This window comes from Peromyscus maniculatus, chromosome 13, assembly GCF_049852395.1.
Source record: "Peromyscus maniculatus bairdii isolate BWxNUB_F1_BW_parent chromosome 13, HU_Pman_BW_mat_3.1, whole genome shotgun sequence".
Lineage (NCBI taxonomy): Eukaryota > Metazoa > Chordata > Mammalia > Rodentia > Cricetidae > Peromyscus > Peromyscus maniculatus.
Window position 1 is genome coordinate 65,019,178 of NC_134864.1, and position 18,824 is coordinate 65,038,001.

General features: G+C 48.5%; 1 protein-coding gene across 1 annotated transcript in view; it reads left to right on the forward strand.

Annotated features, from left to right (window-relative positions):
- Stat1 (signal transducer and activator of transcription 1) overlaps window positions 1-16,625 on the forward strand; it is a 40,968-nt gene extending 24,343 nt beyond the window's left edge. The window contains exons 13-25 of the mRNA XM_006974859.4: window positions 243-272; window positions 360-453; window positions 1,308-1,349; window positions 3,212-3,295; window positions 3,787-3,885; window positions 4,763-4,898; window positions 6,496-6,545; window positions 7,108-7,202; window positions 8,005-8,150; window positions 9,657-9,842; window positions 10,772-10,847; window positions 11,720-11,819; window positions 15,005-16,625. Coding sequence (XP_006974921.1) covers window positions 243-272; window positions 360-453; window positions 1,308-1,349; window positions 3,212-3,295; window positions 3,787-3,885; window positions 4,763-4,898; window positions 6,496-6,545; window positions 7,108-7,202; window positions 8,005-8,150; window positions 9,657-9,842; window positions 10,772-10,847; window positions 11,720-11,819; window positions 15,005-15,019 — 1,153 coding nt within the window. The 3' untranslated portion in view covers window positions 15,020-16,625. The remainder of the gene's footprint in view (window positions 1-242; window positions 273-359; window positions 454-1,307; window positions 1,350-3,211; window positions 3,296-3,786; window positions 3,886-4,762; window positions 4,899-6,495; window positions 6,546-7,107; window positions 7,203-8,004; window positions 8,151-9,656; window positions 9,843-10,771; window positions 10,848-11,719; window positions 11,820-15,004) is intronic.
- Window positions 16,626-18,824: the final 2,199 nt, after the last annotated feature.

Here is an 18,824-nt window from a genome sequence, read left to right on the forward strand (position 1 = left end):
ACCCTGCTCATAGTTTGTCCTCTTAGCTTCCTTTCGTCTCGTTTCCTCCTTTTCCTTTCCTTTCCCGCGGTGGAGGAAGAAGACATACTTCCTGAGTAAACTAAGAGGGAAGTGGGCCAGGAGGTAGCTACAGTACCGCCTGCGGCCCGAGCATTACCTTTGTTCTTTTATTTATACATCTGTGTCAACATGTGCATCTATGAAAACTTACTTCAAATTTGCATGTTTTTGTTTTTTCACAGAGACGTGAATGAGAAGAACACAGTGAAAGGGTAGGTGAGACGTCTTCCTTGTACTCTGCTGTCTTGTCGGTCTCATAGTTCGAAGCATTTTAAGGATTTATGTCTTGCGCTGTACAGATTCCGGAAGTTCAACATTTTGGGCACGCACACGAAAGTGATGAACATGGAAGAGTCCACCAATGGAAGTTTGGCAGCGGAGTTCCGACACCTGGTAGGCAGAGAGAGCGCTTTGTTGTCTTAAAGCTGCCTCCAGTCCCTTGGAACCCTCATGGTGTAGTGGTCCCCTAGACTTGCCCTGCCATGGCATCCTGGTCCTTCTCCAGATCCTGTTTCTCCTCGCTGTGTTTTTGGACTCTTGGGGCTGCACTGATCTCATAAAGTTCTTCATAAACTGGCACACACATTGATTCTATCAGCACCCACCATCTCTGTCTCTGAGCATTCCTGCAGTGTTCCCAAGGAAACCGTTCCCATGCTCCGTCTCCACCTCTCCCGCCTTCCAAGTGTGTAGCAGCCTGGTTACGGCTGTTGCAAGAGGAGGCCCCAGTCCACGTGTAGAAAGGCAGTGTTTCCTTCTGCCTCCCTGAACCCAGTGCTGGGCTGAGCCTGAAGGGAGGTTAATGCACCTTGTTCACGGGGTACCAACTTGTGAGCGAGCCACAGACTACTTAGCAGGGAGCGACACGTGAGGCAAGCCCCTCTGTCCAGCTTGGGTGTGGGAGAGTGTCCAGAACAGCCCTTTAAACCTCCAGGATTGAAGTGTGAACTGGGAGACTAAGTCGGCCTGGAGTGCCGAGCCCAGCCCGCCGAGGCAGACAGGAAGCCGCTTCGAGAGCCTGGGCCGTGGTGTTTGATGTGCCATTGCACACAGCAGGGCCTTGGCTCTGGGCGTCATCTCCGTCAGCGTCAGCATGCCCACATCCCACCAGGCTGCTGGAGGAGTCGCTTCCCTCTAGTTCTGCGGAGATTGTCACGTCTTTCTTTCTAGTTCTGACTAGGGACTGATTTGCCAATAAGGATATTGACCGTGACGATTAACTTGCCGTTCGGTTTCTTCTTTTATAGCAACTGAAAGAACAGAAAAATGCTGGCAACAGAACCAATGAGGTGAGCATCTCCCGGCTGTGAGTGGGTCCTAACCAGACTCGTGTGTGTGGAGAGGACACATCACGGGGGTCCTCAGACCTGACCGGGAAGAGCATTTGGGGTGTCTGGGGATGGTGAAAATGCTCTGCCTGTGTACTTTTTGGACGGAAGGCAGTTTAACCCAGTCTCGTTGGACCCACAAAGACAGCCAGCTGGCTGGGGATGGTGGGCTTTGTTATTGTTCCTACCTGGGTGAGGAAAGGGAGACCCAGAAGTCAGCATGATTTAACTAAGAATACACAGAAAAGCTGAAGTGGGAGACTCAGGATGCCTGTCTTAGTTATGTTTACTAACTATGATGAAGCACACGATGTTTCATACGTGACGAAACACCATGAACAAAAAAAGCAAGTTGGGGAGGAAAGGGTTTATTCTGCTCACACTTCCACATCACTGCTCACCACTGAGGGAAGCCAAGGCAGGAACTCAAACAGGGCAGGAACCTGGAGGCAGGAGCTGATGCAGAGGCCATGGAAGGGTGCTGCTCACTGGCTTGCTCCTCATGGCTTGCTCAGCCTGCTTTCTTATAGAGCCCAGGACCACCCACCATGGGCTGGGCGCTCCCCCCTACCAGTCATTAATTAAGAAAATGCCCTACAACCAGATCTTATGGAGGTGTCCTCTCAGTTGAGGATCCCTCCTCTCAGATGGCTACAGCTTGTGTCGGGTTGACGTAATTAGCCAGCACGGTGGTTGATACTGAAGACCTAGTGTTGCGGAGGTTCCCCGGCCACTGAGTCTCCTACACAGTAGCCTTGCCTTGTTACAGATCCCTTTTTACAGCCTGAGCCTTAGAAGTCACGTCTGTGGTGATTGAAAAATGAAAGATGGTTGGGCAGTGGCGGCGTGCGCCCTTAATCCCAGCGCTCGGGAGGCAGGGACAGGTGGATCTCTGTGAGTTTGAGGCCAGCCTGGTCTACAGAGTGAGTTCCAGGACAGTCAGGGTTGTTACACAGAGAAATCCTGTCTCGAAAGAAAGAAAAGAAAGGGAGGGGAGGGGAGGGGAGGGGAGGGGGAATGAGAAGTGGATAGAGGGCACAGTGTCTGCCTCTGGTCTGGTTTGAAGTGTCCTCGGTGCAGACACCATTTGCTGTCATTCCACGTCATGACCAGTAGAGGTCACTGGAGCAATGAGACAAAGGCTGGTCTGTGCGGCATAGACTGGAAGTTTTGCTCCTTAGCTGTCTTTGTGGCCTCCCAGGTCTAGCAGCCACCTCTGTAATTCCAACACCACGATGTGACGCTTACGGAAGAGATGTGGATGAAGGCACGTTGGACACGACCCTTTTTCTTTTTCTTTTTTTTCCGAGACAGGGTTTTTCTGTGTAGCCCTGACTGTCCTGGATCTCGATATGTAGACCAGGCTGGCCTGGAACTCACAGAGATCCACCTGCCTCTGCCTCCCGAGTGCTGGCATTAAAGGCGTGGGCCACCACCGCCCTGTGAAAAGGATCCCTTTGTACCAAACCAATGCACTTACGACGGCCAAGCTTCCGTGGGTAGGTGGTCCTCTCAGTAGAGGCTGTCACGTGTGAGACATGCGCTCTCTGCCTTCACCCCCACCACCGCCAGGCAGACGGCTGGCGGTCAAGAGGATAAACCACCCGGAGTGGCCGTTTCCCATTGGTGTCTCCTTCTCTAAATAGAATTGCCATAATTACACACACCTCTGAGGGAACACCAAAGAGCTTGGAACAGTAAAATCTGGGGTGGGTTATTGCGCCCTGAAGTCTGCTGGACTGCAGTGGGCTCTAGAATCTCTGTGAGCTGTTTGGGTTTTGAGAGGATCAGTGATCAAGCTCCTTTCTTTTCCTTCCCCCAAGGGACCTCTCATTGTCACTGAAGAACTTCACTCTCTTAGCTTTGAAACCCAGCTGTGCCAGCCAGGCTTGGTGATTGACCTCGAGGTAAGAGTCACAGCTCCCCAAGGGAGAATGCACTTTATTTTTACTTCTATGAAGTTCTGTGTTTCAGTTTTTATTTCAGAGTTAACTTACCTAATTGATAAAAAATGGACAATCCCCTTAAATTTTTTTATTATTTTAAAAAGTCTATGTGTGTGGATGTTTTTTATCTGCATGTATGTCTGTATACCACATGTATGTCTGGTGCCTGCAGAGGCCAGAAGAGGGCATCGGATCCCCTGGGACCCCAGATACAGACAGTTGAGAGCCACCATGTGGGAGTGGGGACCAAACCTGGGTCCTTCACTGCTGAGCCAACTCTCATCTCCAACGTGATCTTTTCCAGCAAACACTAGGTTGACATTAATGATTTAGGAAGCTTGAGACTTGAATTAGCTTTAAAGTTTTGTAAAAGGAACGTTCTGATGGAGAGAGCCACTGTTGAGCGTCAGAACTGTGATTCCAGTGATCTCAAGGTCTTGGTTCTCTTTCAGACCACTTCTCTGCCTGTCGTGGTGATCTCCAACGTCAGCCAGCTCCCCAGCGGTTGGGCCTCCATCCTGTGGTACAACATGCTGGTGACAGAACCCAGGGTATGGAAAACACGTTTACGTTAGTCGGTACGGTGGTTACCCAAGACTGGAGCTGCCCGCTGCTCCCGGGACCCTGCAGCACCACTGAGGACCTTCAGTGACTGGGGAGTAGTCAGACCTGGGCAGGCTGGTGATTTCCCTGCCCTGTGGATGAACCCAGGCAGTCCGTGGTTTTCTCTCTCTGGTTGTTTGTTTTAAGATGTATGCTCTCGATAAGTGAACGTGCCGTTTTCTCGGAGCATGAATGGACTACTTGATTCTCATTCGGTGAAATACGTGTGTGCTCCAAAGTAGCCAGGAACTCTTGTTAAATACAGAGTTCAGCGGCTGTCAGCCCCTAGTCACAGCATTTCTGTCAGTCCGTTGGTACATAACTTAAGTTTCTTTCTTTTTAAAGGCACTTTATCTGATGTGTTGACGACTTGTCACCACTGACTCTGTAAGCCATGCCTGCCTGAAGCATTCTCTCCGTAATGGATGCCTGGCTTCCTTGTGCGTAGGCACATCATAGTACATCAGCACAGTGCTTGGCACGATTTTAAACAATGAACCACCAACAAAAGTCACGAAAATTAAAAAACCAGAGAGGCCAAAACAATTGTGAGCGGCCATAAAAAGCCATAATATTGTTTCGTTCCGTCTCACTTGGGAACACCAATGTGCGACCACAAAGTTGCCTCAAGTGTTGATTTTGGGGCGATAAGTAAATGTTAGTGAGTAAATAGACGCTGACATTCTAATTCTGGGGCTTCTCATCCCCAGCCTTGACAGCCTGTGCGTCACAGAAGCTGGCACTGAGCTCTGGGGCAGCCTGTGCCTGCGCTGCCTGTGGCCAGTGGCTCCTAAGTAACCCCAGCCTCTGGTCGTTTCTTTCTAGAATCTCTCCTTCTTCCTGAACCCGCCGTGTGCACGCTGGTCCCAGCTCTCAGAGGTGCTGAGCTGGCAGTTTTCGTCGGTCACCAAGCGAGGTCTCAACGCAGACCAGCTGAGCATGCTGGGAGAGAAACTTCTGGGTAAGGCAGACCCGTGACTCCTGTCAGCTCTCTCTTTCCATCTTTCTATATTCTCTGTTCCTTAAAGGTGGTAGAATGTTAAAAAATCAGGTGGCTTTTTAATTACAGCCAAGTGAGATTAATGCTTTGAAAACAAAATTAAGTCCTGGAAAAGGAAAAGTGAATCCCGCCTCTCCCTTAACGTTTCCGAGATGGGATCTTGAAGGGGAAGCTTTTAGATTATGAAAATGTGTTACATGAGCCTGAAATAAGTTATTGATGGACAGATGAGATCAGACTTGTCCTTAGGGAGTAAATGAGGAAAGTCCCTGATGCAGAATCAAGTTCTAGGCTTAAAAGCCCCAGACTCTTGTGTTGGGGGCGCAGTTTTGTTGATCAGGCAGAGTCTGGACCGTGGTAGCTAATTCTCTCGCAGTGGCTGATGAAGAAAAGACTCAGTCATCATTGACAGATCTTCCAATGAACGGAAGTATCTGAACCATGTCTTTAAAATTCCATCAGCACCGTATTCCGGATTTGCTGTCTGTGTAGCAGGGTGGCGTAGACGCAGCGGAAGTGGCCCTTCTCAACCCGGTGGCCCTCAGCAGTACCTTCTCTCAAATGTGCACATTAACAGAGGTCTAAGATCTCGTTCTGTAGCTGCATTTGATGAGATGCAAGGATTTTTTTTTTTTCCTGCTTGTTGCTTATCTGTGGTTTTCTTAAACGAAGGCAGTGGACTTACCATAGCTCAGACGGTGTGCTGGTTTAATTTCTACAGCTCATCATGATTATAGTTTGCATCAGTCTGAGTCACCGTCCAGTTTGTGAGAAGGTGGAGGGAAAGAACCAAAGTCTAAAGCAAGCTTGTAGATAGAATCGAGTACCAGTTCAGCTGGTCACTGGGGGGTGATCTCGGACTTACTTCAAACTCTTCAATTAATCTACAGGGCTTCTGGTAGGGGAGACTTCATGTAGGCAGTTATGGGAGCAACAGGAAATGATGCTGGATGGGGGTGGGACGGAGGGCTTCTCCTTATGAAGAAAGCCTTGTGAGTTTGGGTGGGGGGGGTTGGGGGGGCGGACAGATCATGCCAGAGTGAGATCAGCTTGGAAGGCAGGGTCATGTAGCGAGATTTAGAGATCGGTCCTCTCCCCGAGAAGGGGAGCTAAGAGGCAGCAGATGGCAGGGCTTTCTAATGCCTCAGCTTTCTCTGCACGCTTTCATAATCAGATGCCCAGTAATCCCCACCATTCCTTCATGCGGTTAGAATCTGGGCAGCCAACAGGCAGGGTGGTGCACATCTGTAACCTCTGCGCTGCTGGAGGCAGGGGCCAGGGAGGGGGCGATGAGTGTGAGGTCGGGCTGGGCTACATAGGGAGACCCCGTCTTACAAAATAAAGAAGTAAGTGAAACAACGACCATTCATAGGTTTTAGACTACTTTATGGTATCCACTCAGTCTGTGTAACTGCTGATCCATTTCCAGTTAACGTACCAGAGCGTCAACCATGACGTAGTCACCCTTTGCAGTAAGTTCTGTCTCCAAAACTACTGCTCTAACTAGAGCGTCAGATCAATTACAGTCCAGGATAAAGACTATTTTTTCCCTCCTTAGGTCCTAACCCTGGCCCTGACGGTCTTATTCCGTGGACAAGGTTCTGTAAGGTGGGTGGCTGTGTGGTCTTTACAGCCGTGATCCTGCGTTCTTTCCACGCTGGGGAGGCTTTCCCATTTCTCCTCATGGTAGTTCACTGTTTGCTTATTCTGGAATGTTTATCTGCTCACCCTCACACCCCTAGAGCAAGCTGTTTACTTTCCTTCAGTTCAGGAGGTCGTCTCCAAGCCAAGCCCGGCAGGCAGGAAGCACCTGCGTGGGTGATAACAGTCTCACAGCACCTCTTAGCCAGCAGGGTTTTGCCTGAGGCCATGTGAAATGTGTGCAGTGACTTGTGCAGACGCGCTCAGGCCGAGGGCACTGGCACAGGATGTTGACACAGGGGCCACCAGCGGGAGCTGAGCAGCCCTCGCTGGCCTCCGCTAGTGTGAGGGCAGCTCTTGTTTTCCAGTTCCACTGGGGTGCTGCAGTTGGGAGAGAAAGGAAGAGGCGAGGGACCCAGGCATCCCCCACTCAGGGACGCCTGCCACTCATGCCTGGGCGGGGCCTCTGTGGAAGGGGCAGGGCAAGCCACTGCTTTGGTTAACCAAGTGTGCGTTTCTGCACTTGCAGGAAAATATCAACGATAAAAACTTTTCCTTCTGGCCTTGGATCGACACCATCCTAGAGCTCATTAAGAAGCACCTGCTGTGCCTGTGGAATGACGGGTAAGGGCCACTGAGCGGCGGACGGACGTCGACAAGGTCTGGGCTGGGCTTCATCAGATGGAAGGATTTCTGTCTCCCTCACGGGCATGCACACCTACATGGTGTCCGGGCTGTGTCACAGGGGACCCTTATAAGACATGTCTTAGGATGTATGTATATGTTTTTTAAAAGCTAAATTAAAACAAAAGCCTCCAAGGGCCACTGATGTATTCATTCATTCCTACAAGAATTGTCAGTATTTACTGTAGTGCCCTAATAAAGAAGCAAAACCCACCAGGTGGGGTAGTGGTGCATGCCTTTAACCTCGGCACTCTGAAGGCAGAGGCAGGGTGATCTCTGTGATCCTAGCAAGTTATAGGCCAGCCAAAGCTACACAGTGAGACGCTGTCTTAAAATAATAATAATAACAATAATAAAAGAAAAGGTGTTTAGCTCATTTGTTCCCAGGATCAACTGGTAGCTCAACAGTAGTTTTCAGTTGACAAAAGGTGCTGGTGCGTGAAAACGTATCTTCTGAGGCTGTGTCTCAGGTGTGAGATGCGTATGCAGACATTCACGGTGTTTAAAATCAGAGAGTCACATACGGAGCTTCACACCAGTGCCTGTTCATCTTGATGCTTACTTGAGCAAACCCGTGTGTAAGGCTGGCCGAGGCTTACGTCCCAGGCAAACATTTTGAAAGTATACATTTTTATAATAATGTTGTTTTCAAGTGGCAGCCGTTTCTCAGATTGTAAGTCGAAATGAAAATTAAATTCATGAGTGAAATACAAAATGTTCCCTTGACCTCTTTAATGTCCAGGTGCATCATGGGCTTTATCAGCAAGGAGCGAGAACGGGCGCTACTCAAGGACCAGCAGCCAGGGACCTTCCTGCTTAGGTTCAGTGAGAGCTCCCGGGAAGGGGCCATCACATTCACGTGGGTGGAGCGGTCCCAGAATGGAGGCGGTGAGTGAAGTGTGTCTGCGCGTTTAGGCCCGCCACGCACGCACGCATGCCTGAGTCCGTCGCTGCAGATGGGGCCTTTTGAGTAGCTTTGGGACTGAAATTGCCATATCCTACAGTTACATGCCTGAGCTCTCCACCAAGAGCACTGGTGACAGGCTGCCCAGGACGTGTTGTGGAAATGACGCACTTCAAAGCCCAGGTTTTCGGTTCCCTCGGGCCTGTTACCTGCAGATCAAGGCTGAGAGGCAATACAGTCTGCACCCAGTTGTTGTAAGGGATCACATTTCCCATTTCGTGTAAGGTTTCAGGCTCAACTGGCTCCAGGATACCTTGCCTGGGCGAGGACCGGCTTTGTGAGAGGCAGGTTTCTCCACGCACTGTTACAGGGGCTGCTGGGATGAGGTGCGGCTCCGCCCACCTTCATCTGCGCCTGCCTTCATCTCCGCCTGCCGAATCTTAGATTGCTAAATGACTAAACACTCCAGAGCCTTGGAGTTAGACTACAGGTTTCCCGTGACAGAACAGAACAGAACAGATGGGGAAAGTAACCGTAACAAACTGATAGTTGCTTATGGCTTGCAACTTACGGAAAGGGAGCTGGATTACCCTAGGACTTTAGATGCAGAGAGAAGGGATAGTCTTAAGGTTCTACTTTTTTTTTTTTCCCTGATGAAAAAAGGCAGGAGGTCTGGAATCAGGCTTAGTGCGGGCAGTGGACTCCGGGGTCTGGAATCAGGCTTAGTGCGGGCAGTGGACTCCGAGGTCTGCTCAGTTTCACTTTTCCCTTGTAGTTCATTTCCCAGGCCCACTGAGAGGCAGGCTAGGAGACTGATCAAAGAGGAGAATACTTAGCAGCCGGGAAAGCTTAAGCAGGGCAGCACTGGCTACAGGACCCTCAGAAACCCGGAGGACTGAGGCACAGCTTATGCCCTGGGGGGGGGGGCGGGGAAGGAGCAGCTTGCAGCATCTTGGTTTTGTTTTAATAAAACAGGGTTTTTCAGCCGGGCGATGGTGGCGCACGCCTTTAATCCCAGCACTCGGGAGGCAGAGGCAGGATGATCTCTGAGTTAGAGGCCAGCCTGGGCTACAGAGTGAGTTCCAGGACAGGCACAAAGCTACGCAGAGAAACCCTGTGTCGAAAAACCAAAAAAGGAGAAAAAAAAATAGGGTTTTTCAGTATGAAAGGGAGTGTAGGGAGGGAGCCGATCTTTAATAACGTGATCTGCAGCCTGAGCCAGTGACCCGGACAGTCATTAGTTATCTGCGGACAGGCATTGCTTTGTTAAGCTTTGGGCTAGAATTAGAGCTGACCAGAGAGGGACAAGTTAACTAACAGGGAAGGCAGTGCTTGTCTTTCCTCCTTTAAGGGGTTGTCATGTCTGTGGAGGCCCTGGGTGTACAGACCTTGCAGGCTGTGCCCGGTTCTCACCGGACTCTGTCCGCAGGGCTGTCCTCCTCTCTGAGGTGCTCAGTACTCCCTCAGCCTCACTGATTTCCTCCTTTCAGAACCCGACTTCCATGCGGTTGAACCCTACACGAAGAAAGAACTTTCAGCTGTAACTTTCCCGGATATTATTCGCAATTACAAAGTGATGGCCGCTGAGAATATTCCAGAGAATCCCCTGAAGTATCTGTACCCCAATATTGACAAAGACCATGCCTTCGGGAAGTATTACTCCAGGCCAAAGGAAGGTGAGTGTGAAGCAGGCTGCTGTGCCTGGTGAGGGGAGTGCAGCGCGCTCCTTCCTGGGGTTCAGTTGCTTCCAGACGAGTTCAGCACATGACATTGGTGCTCACCATCCTGTAGGTGGACCTTGGTGACAAAAGGCCACCCCATGTGGTTAGTGTTACCAACACGTCACTTTTAAATGGATGGAGCAGGCTTTTTAAAACAGCATAAACTCAGTAAAGTTAGGGAAATGTGTCGCTGGGCCTGACGTGGATAGTAAGAAATGAATGCATCCTTAAGGATATTGGAAAGGCCCGTTTCTGGTTTTGTATATTTGTTATCACGGTTTCCAGTGATAACAAATCACTGAGGAGAGGAGAGGAACCAAAGCTAACTAATTTCTTGTAGCCTGCTTGGGCTAAAGTGGAGGAAGCCAAGGCCCAGAATAAGTGAGTGGTCCATCCAGGTGGGCTCAGGTACTTATTAGAGCCTGTTGTTGGGACTGTTGTGGACAGGAATCCTGGAATACAAGTCTGCCTCTCAGGTCATGGGATTACATTTGGAAAAATTCAAATTAAAGCCGCCCAGCTAATAGCTGTTTGAAATCTGAAGTCTAACCAGCAGTCCCTTGACTCTGGAGCAAAGACGCCTTTAGCCTACCCCACAGCTGTGCGTTTTCCACCAGGAGACCAGCAAGACCTTTGCATGTCCGGGCTTCATTCGCCTTCTTGTAGATTCACAGCCTGGGAAAGAGAAAAGCGGCTAGACCCCTGGCTTTCTCCTGGCTGGTTCTCCATTCCCACTAGGTTCTTCAGATGACTTAGGCAGGAAGGTCATGACCCCATAAAGTTTCAGGGCACTAGGCTGTCACACCAGACAGAATGACAGAATGACTGTTCTGTGCCACGTGATTTCCGCTGATGTGAAGTATACGTGATGTGCTTGCTTCCAGCCCCAGAACCGATGGAGCTCGATGACCCCAAGCGAACTGGATACATCAAGACTGAGTTGATTTCTGTGTCTGAAGTGTAAGTGAGCACAGAAGACTGACATATTCCGCACCTCCTCAGGCCAGCCTCGCTCCTGGCTGGGGCCCCCTGATTGCTCTGGCCCGTAGCTTGCTTTTCTGTTGTAGTTGATGTTGCCACCACAGTCGGACTTTGTGGAAAGATCCTAACTAGTCCCATTGTGACCACTTACCAGCATTTTACAGCCTTAAGATAAGCAACAACAACAAAAAGACCCCAAACAGAACAACAATAAACAGAATAAAAATAAAACAAAGCTGTATGTAAGGAATATACTTTCTCCCCAAACTGATACTTTGAAAAAGTATGAATAAAAGAAACAAAAATGGATGAGTGGGAAAGTAGTTCTTTTCAATCAAGAAAAGGCCGAGGTCGTACCTGGGATCCATCCTCTCCACCTGCTTTTATTTTGTTGTTTCATTCACAAAAGGTAGGAAGTTTTGGAAAAGTCACTGTCAGTTTTTTGGCTTGCGGCACTGTCTTGGGGTGAATGGATGTAGCCTTCATGTAAAAACACTCTGTGGAGCAGCTTATCCGCATACAACCCTCAAGGTAGGGACGAGGGACTCCCCAGACATTCCTCCGGGGCTTTTCTGTCCAGGGTTAAGCCTCGAGAGCCTGCCATCTCCAGATGACACCACACACGCTCACCCCGAGGCTCCACCCAGGCAGCAGCGGTGTGTAGGCCTCAGTCTGGCAATTGCTCACTCATGTCTAGCGTATCCCCCGGGGCCGGGCTGGGACATAAACTCTCTGAGACACGCTTTCCTGAAATGAAATGTAAAGTGGTCACTCAATCACAGATAAATGATAGTGTCTCTGCTGCCCGCGTAACCGGGTGTTAACACTGCCCCCCTCTCTCTCTCTTCTAGCCACCCTTCTAGACTTCAGACCACAGACAACCTGCTTCCCATGTCTCCAGAAGAGTTTGACGAGATGTCCCGGATAGTGGGCCCTGATTTTGACAGTATGGTGAGTACCGTGGCAGGCGATTCCTACCCTGAGGAAGCCTGAGCAGGTGTACTGCAGCAGATCTGAAGTCTGTCTGTGAGGAGCAGCCTTGGGCAGAGCCAAGGAAAGGGCTTTTTTTTTTTTTTTTTTTATTTTTTTTTTTTAATAGATGAGCCTGTATTTAAGGTAGCTGCATGGTCAGCAGGATTTTGTCCCTAGTATTCCAGGTGTTCACATTCCCTTCCTCACACACTAAGGGGCCACAGTGTTCAGAGGCAGATGTGTCTACCTGGGGCTTCTGTAAAGGCGTTAGTCTTAGGAAGGGGCAGATGCCTGTTGGCTTGCTTTGTAGCTCAGACCTAACTCATCCTGCCAGCTTCTGGGGCTGTGAAGGACAGGCGTGATGAATGGTTCAGAGAGGGAGAGTTAATGGGTTTCACAACCTAAATAGAAACACAGTGTTTGCAAGAGAGAGACCCTTCTTTGGGGAGAATGTTTTTCAGCAGATCCAATAGGACCACTTGCCTTTCGGCCAGATCCATCATCCCACGTGTTTTGTTTGGGTAACCGGCGGCCTTGCTGATGCTGTTTAATTTTAAGCCCCCTTTTCACGTGGGCTTAGGCCAGTTCATCTCCAAAGCTTGCTTAACGCTTTCAAAAGCAATTCTCTTAGCCGTGGCCGGCCTCTCGTCATCACTGTGTACTTTGTGCCTAGCAAAAATGTGTTCAGTGACGAGAGAGTCCGAGAAGGGGACAGGAGAGAGGGCGAACGTGGGCGTCAAGCTTCTCACACAGACGTCCACGTGCGCAGGGAATGCCTGAATGTCGCCTCAGCGGTGCCTGTTCCTCATGTGTGACTTTGACTTCAAACACCTCATGAAATAGACTAAAAAGCTTAGAAAATACTGTCTTAGATCTTCCTGATTGTAGAGAAATGCTCAGCTAGTGTCTGATCACAAATACTGCTGTTTCTTGGCGGGGTCAGCCTTCGGCCTGTGTGAAGTAGCATCCTGACATGACTGTGAGAAGTGTTTTGTAAACCTCAGATGAAAATGGAGTAATGGTAAAGTTTGATTCAGAAAATGTAAAATAGATCAAAGGGTCCAAAACTGGGGTGAGCTTTTATGTGTCCTTTGTTGCTCAGAAAATCGTGTCACATCACCACTGCCACTGTGTGCCAGACGGGAGCTCTTTGCCTCTACTGAGGCGAAGGCAAGGCAGAGCTGGGTGGGAAGCCCGTGACTGGAATTTGGCATACAGAGTTCCAGCTACCACTGCCATTGTTCCCTGTGACCCACGGAAACTAAGGCACTGGTTCCTCCGTCTGTGCAAGGGGTACTGCTTCCGGTGTGCTGGAGCGGGGATGCTGCGGGGGCATTTTCCACCCTCAGACAAATGCCAGGAAATGGGTTGTAGTCTTTGGATGCCTCCTGTAGCCATTCTGTCCTAACCATTTCATCTGTGTGATTTATGGGATAGATACAGAGGATGTGTAGATACAATAAATTAGTGTGTGGTAAATATCCACTTGTCATAGTAGTCTCCGGGCCAGCCCCCAGCGATCTCCGAGACTCTAGCAGGGACCCTGCTCCACTTAGACGAGGTGAGGATGAGCTTGGCCTGTGGAAGCAGCGTAACTTCAGCACAGTAACAGTAACTTGAGCTCCGTCCTCAGGCCTCTTCATGACTTCTGTCCTGCCTTAACTTGGAGTAAGAGCCTGAGGGCTAAGTGAGAGGGCTCTGCCTGGAATCCCAGCAGTTGTGAGGCTGAGACAGGGGGATCTCACATTGGAGGCCACATTGGGCTACACAGACTTGGTCACAAAACAAATGGAATTAGGTGTGTGCTCTGAGGTGAATTCGACTCTGAGCTGGCTTATTTCCACCAAGGGTGGAGGTGGCAGCCGTGGACTAAAGAGGCAGTCAGAGTTGCTAACTGGGCTAGCCTTGGCACTCAGGCTCCTGAGGTGATTGTCCGTGAGGGCCAGTATGCCGGGGTGTTCTATGGTGTGGTATTTATGTAGTCTAACATTTCCACACCCTAGACTTGCCTCTCGAAACTGGGGTAGAACCAGTTCACTTTCCTAGAGGCCTTTGTCCATAGCTCACGCCCACACTGTTTTCTTCTGCTGGGCTGGACATTTCACAAAAGCTTTCTTTGAGCAAACCTGTGTGTTGGGCGCGATTAGCCAACTTAGTACATGAAGAACTTGAGGCTAATAAGCCAGTCACAGGATTTGGATGCAGGTTCTCTCTCTCCCCTTCCCTCCCTCCTCTCCTCCTTCTCTCCCTCTCCCCTCTCCTCCCCCTGCTCCTACAGTACACCATTTTAACTTCAGATCTGTGCCTTCAACCAGACTGCATCCTAAAAGGCAAACCCTTCAAAGTGCTTTTCAGTCTGAAATGGCTTTCCTAAAACTCTCAAGAGGCATTGTTGGTCTAGCGCTCTGTGTGGTTAGTTCATCCGGCATCTGAGGCTGGAGAATATCGGTGTGGGCCCGCCCTATCCACTGAGGGGTGCTTAGCAGCACCCCGGCGTCTGCCCTGTAGACCAGATGGTGCCAGTAGCACATGCACACATGTACCCTCCAACGGCGGTGTCCGCCACGTCTCGCGAGCAGCGGGGGGACAGAGCCCTCCTGGAGACATCTGGAACTGCACCAGCATGGAAGTCAGAGCCCGTGCGAGCCAGTGTTCTCCGAGGGCCGGTTTACTGACACAGCTCCTGGTTCCAGGGCAGCTGGGCAGGCGAGGGTGGGAGCTGAGGTGCTTCCTAGTGATTTGACTTCTCTGGCCCACATCCGGAACACGGGCTTTGTTTGTTTTGCGTACTCAGTCATCATCTCCTCTGATCCCTCTCTCTCTCTCTGGCACAGGGCTCAGCGTTTCCTCACATTCGTTTTGAATGAGCCGATTTACCATTATTCTGTCCCCAGACTTGCCTAACAGCAGAAAGCTTTATAGAGTCTGTCTGGGTTAGGTCACAAAACTAATCCACCAGGCCAGAGAGTAATAACCCATCCGTTTAGGTGATGTAAGCAACCCTGGTAGTCCAGGGAGGATGGGACATGCTGGCCCTTCGGGTTCCACGGTGGTCATTCCCAGTAGGGAGCATCCTCCTGCTCCAAGGGCAATGGTGTCACATACATGAATCGCATGTCACGGGACCCACGTAATGAACCTAACTGCATTTTGTCTTTTTGCAGATGAGCGCAGTATAAACACGAATTTCTCTCTTTGGAGACGTTTTTCCTTCCCACCTGTGATCACCTCCTGCTACTGTTCCTTCACATGCTGTATTTCTAGGGCAATGCAAGGAAGAACAACGCGTCGGTTGCACCCTGTGGATAGCAAGTGGATGTCTCTCTAATTAGAAAGCTGTTACTCTGAAGGACTTCATGCATCTTACTGAAGGTGAAACGGAAAGCCACTTACGAAAAGTAGATTTTGTGAACAAAAGACCAGAGATCCACCCAAGGCATCAGGACTAGAATGCGAGTGCTTTGGGAAAGGTGAGGAATATAAATCACATCTAGTAAAGGCCGCGTAGTCAGTGCCCAGCTGCTACACATCACTGGACAGATACACGGTTATGGGGAACCTTCTTGATACAGGATATTTCTGTCCTGAAGATACTGGCATGTCCACTCTGCTTTGTGGCTGGAAGTTTTAACCTATGGCACAGTTCAAAGCCAACTTTACACGCAGTGATATATCAAACTATAGTGGCCACCCTTCATCTGAGTGGGAGGAAACAGTTGGGTTCTTATGTCTTCTGTGTTGAGCATGTAAAACTAAAGACACGATTCTCTTCAGGGAATTAGCTCTGTTGTTGGTTATAGCTAGATGAAACTTAACACCCATAGTAGAAAGAACATTTTCCAAATTCACAAGTAGCTTCTGTTTAATATATACTCCACCAAACTAAGTGGTTTCTGCTGTCATTGTGGTCATCGGTTGAATAAAACTGTCTTTGCACATCCATTAAGGGAGCCAGCTTTCTTAAGGCAAATAATTTTTTAAGTTGAAATTACAGATATAGATAAACCTATCAGTTTAATTCATATTCTTAAATGGGCTGTCTTTATTGTTTTTAGCTGGTTGTCTTAATTAGCCATAAAATTGGAAAAAGTAGTAACTGACTTGAATCATTAGCCAAATATGAGTATCCAATAATTTCAAAACACATCCCATAGAAAGGCACTGAAAACTATTTTTCACCGAGAAATGTGTTTTTCTGACATTACATTCACAAATGGTTCCATGGTCTGTCTGTCCTGTGTTTTGTCAGACACCTTTCTGAGGGACCATGTTTTATGGCATGTGCTGGTTTTTCACTTTCTTCAGTGGTACCAGCCCAGTCCAGTGGCTCAGGTGTTGCGTTGGCTGGCGGGGTTCTCCTGGGCAGCCGGTCACAGCCTGCTGTCTCCCTTCATAGTCTCTGTAGATATAGCTGTCCTCCACCGTCAACCATGGCTGTGTCGTCCCGTAATCTTTTGCTTCACTTAGCTGGAGATAAGTCCACTTCAGACCCCAATGCAAGTGTGTGCTGCACAAAGCATATGCACAGCCCTTTCCCAGGACGGAAACAGAGACCTCCCTCTTGCTGTGTACCAAGTGGGATTAGCCGGGCTCTCACAGACTCTTGAAATGATCAAGAAACAAAACATCTAAAAAATACTGTTTCTAAATGCTGAGGTCTAACTATTGCTTACGTCATTGTCTATTGAGTTGTTAATGGTTTCATTCTGTTGAACGAGACTTTAAGAAATGTTAAAATGATGCTAGTCTCCTATTAGTATTTAATATAAAAATATTTAAAATGTCTAGTATTGTGAGTTGGTTTAATATGTATCTCATTTATGTATCAGGCCTATTTTAAAATAAGATTAATAACAGTGTTTTCTAAGTGTTGCTCTTGCTCACTGTCCCGGTAGTCACAGTAATGATGGCACGTTAGGGCAGGCACCGTGGCGAGGCCACTTCTGAGGCAGAAGCACAAGGATCAGAAGTTTAAAGTCATTCTTGACAACACAGCAAGTTGAAGGCCAGCCTAGGCTACATGAGATCATAACTCTTGAAAAAAGAGGGGGCAGGGACATGAGAGGTATCTAAGTGGAAGACAATGTGTTTACATTCTTGGGTCACTGATGTTTTAAGATGTCACCAAACACGTCCTAGCTTGAAGGTGTTTGTGTTTGAGTATGTCTAGGGTGGTACTTTCTAAGAATGGATATATGTACCACTTGGGATAAACTGACTTTATTTAGGCACTTTCTGAGGTGGCATTACATTAAATGGAATCTGTTGGCTGCCTGAAAACTGACGTGGCATGTGAAGGCATGTGTCAGCAAACAGAGCAGACCCATGACACCCGACTGCCCTAGGGAAGATGCCAGACTAAGCTGGAAAGTTGAAAATTGTTTTACTTTTGGAGCTGGAAGGCTACTCCCCATCTTGAGAGTATATTCATCCGAAGGCATCTTTCGTTTAAAATTCATTCATTTGTTCATCAAATATGTTGAGTACCTGCCTTGAACCAGGCATTCTTCCAGATGCTTGGCCGATACTAATAAAATAAAACAAGTGACTTGCTGTCATAAACGTTAAGATGTTCTCAGATTCTGGGCCATATGCTCAGTAGTCACTTTACCCATTAAAGTTCACTAGAGACTTTGTGAAGCAGAAATAGCCAATGACCCGGGGATTCGAACACTTGTTGCTCTTACAAACTGGGTCCAGTTCCCAGCCAGCACCCATGCGGTGGCTCACAGGCATTTATAACTCCAGTTCCAGGGGATCTGATACTTTCTTCTGACCTCCATGGGCACCAGGCACTCATGTGGTATACACACATAAAGGCAAAACATTTATACACAAAATCTAATGTTTTACACTAGTGAAAGCTGCAGATAATATAAACGTTAGAGGTAAATGTATATAGTTTCCAAGAAATAACATTTAAACCAACTGCAGGAAGCTGAGGCTACTTAGTATTGTTTGAAAGCCTTGACTGTTCAGCGATAATCAGTGAGATTCAGCTCTCAAGTTCTGGGAAAACCAACTCTGGCTGTGTATTGTGCACTCTAAAGGGACAATGTGATTTATTGTAGAAAAAAATCATAACTTATTAAAATTAAACTGAGTGCACAAAGTAAAGCTCCCCAACGGGTAGAGCTGTCACGTATGTGTCACCACAGACCCATGAGTTTTGTGTTTTATAATGCTGTGACGCTCAACTGCGGCCTTTCCCATGCCGTGCACATAGATGAAGTCATAGTATCTGGTGTCCTGACTGTCTGGCTTCAGAGCAGATCTGCTGATCCGGGAAAGGGCAGCAAGAGGCACAGCTGGCCCCAGGAGGCCCAGTCAGGTTAAGCTCCAGAAACAGAACTGAGCCCTCTGAGCAGACCTCATAACGCCTTCCAGCCCGTGGGGTTAGCGTCTGCCACCTCCATTAAAACAACTGCTAAACTGTTACTAAGTCTAGATCCTTCTACCCCTAAAACACATACACCCTCTAGCCTTTCATACCTAGATAATTTCCCATTCATAAAAAATGTGAGCCACCTAGTACATCCATGGGTCGCTTCCTTGAACATCCACGATTTATGAACTTACTCATGTTACTATAGGGATTAACAAACTTAACCTAAACTCCTAACAAAGTGCCATAAAAATAGAATGCTCATTATACTAACAAATACAACTTGTCACTCTTGGGGCTATCTGTAGGCTCTGCACTGCTACCAAGCTTCCAGCTGCAGATAAACGTATGTGCAGTAGGAGCTGACTGAGGTTGCAAGACTTAACACTGTCATGCTTGGCCCCAAAACTCACCCGCGAGACTTTAACTAGTAACTGCTAGCTAATGTAAGTGAAGATATGCACCTTACCTATAACTGTGTGTTAGGGTTCCGGGAAGGAATATTGGATTAAGAGTTCCATATCATGGGCCACTCGTGGGTCCCAGCTTCATCAATGAGTGGGTTAGATCAGAGAATTCCACGTGTCATTTCGAGTTCT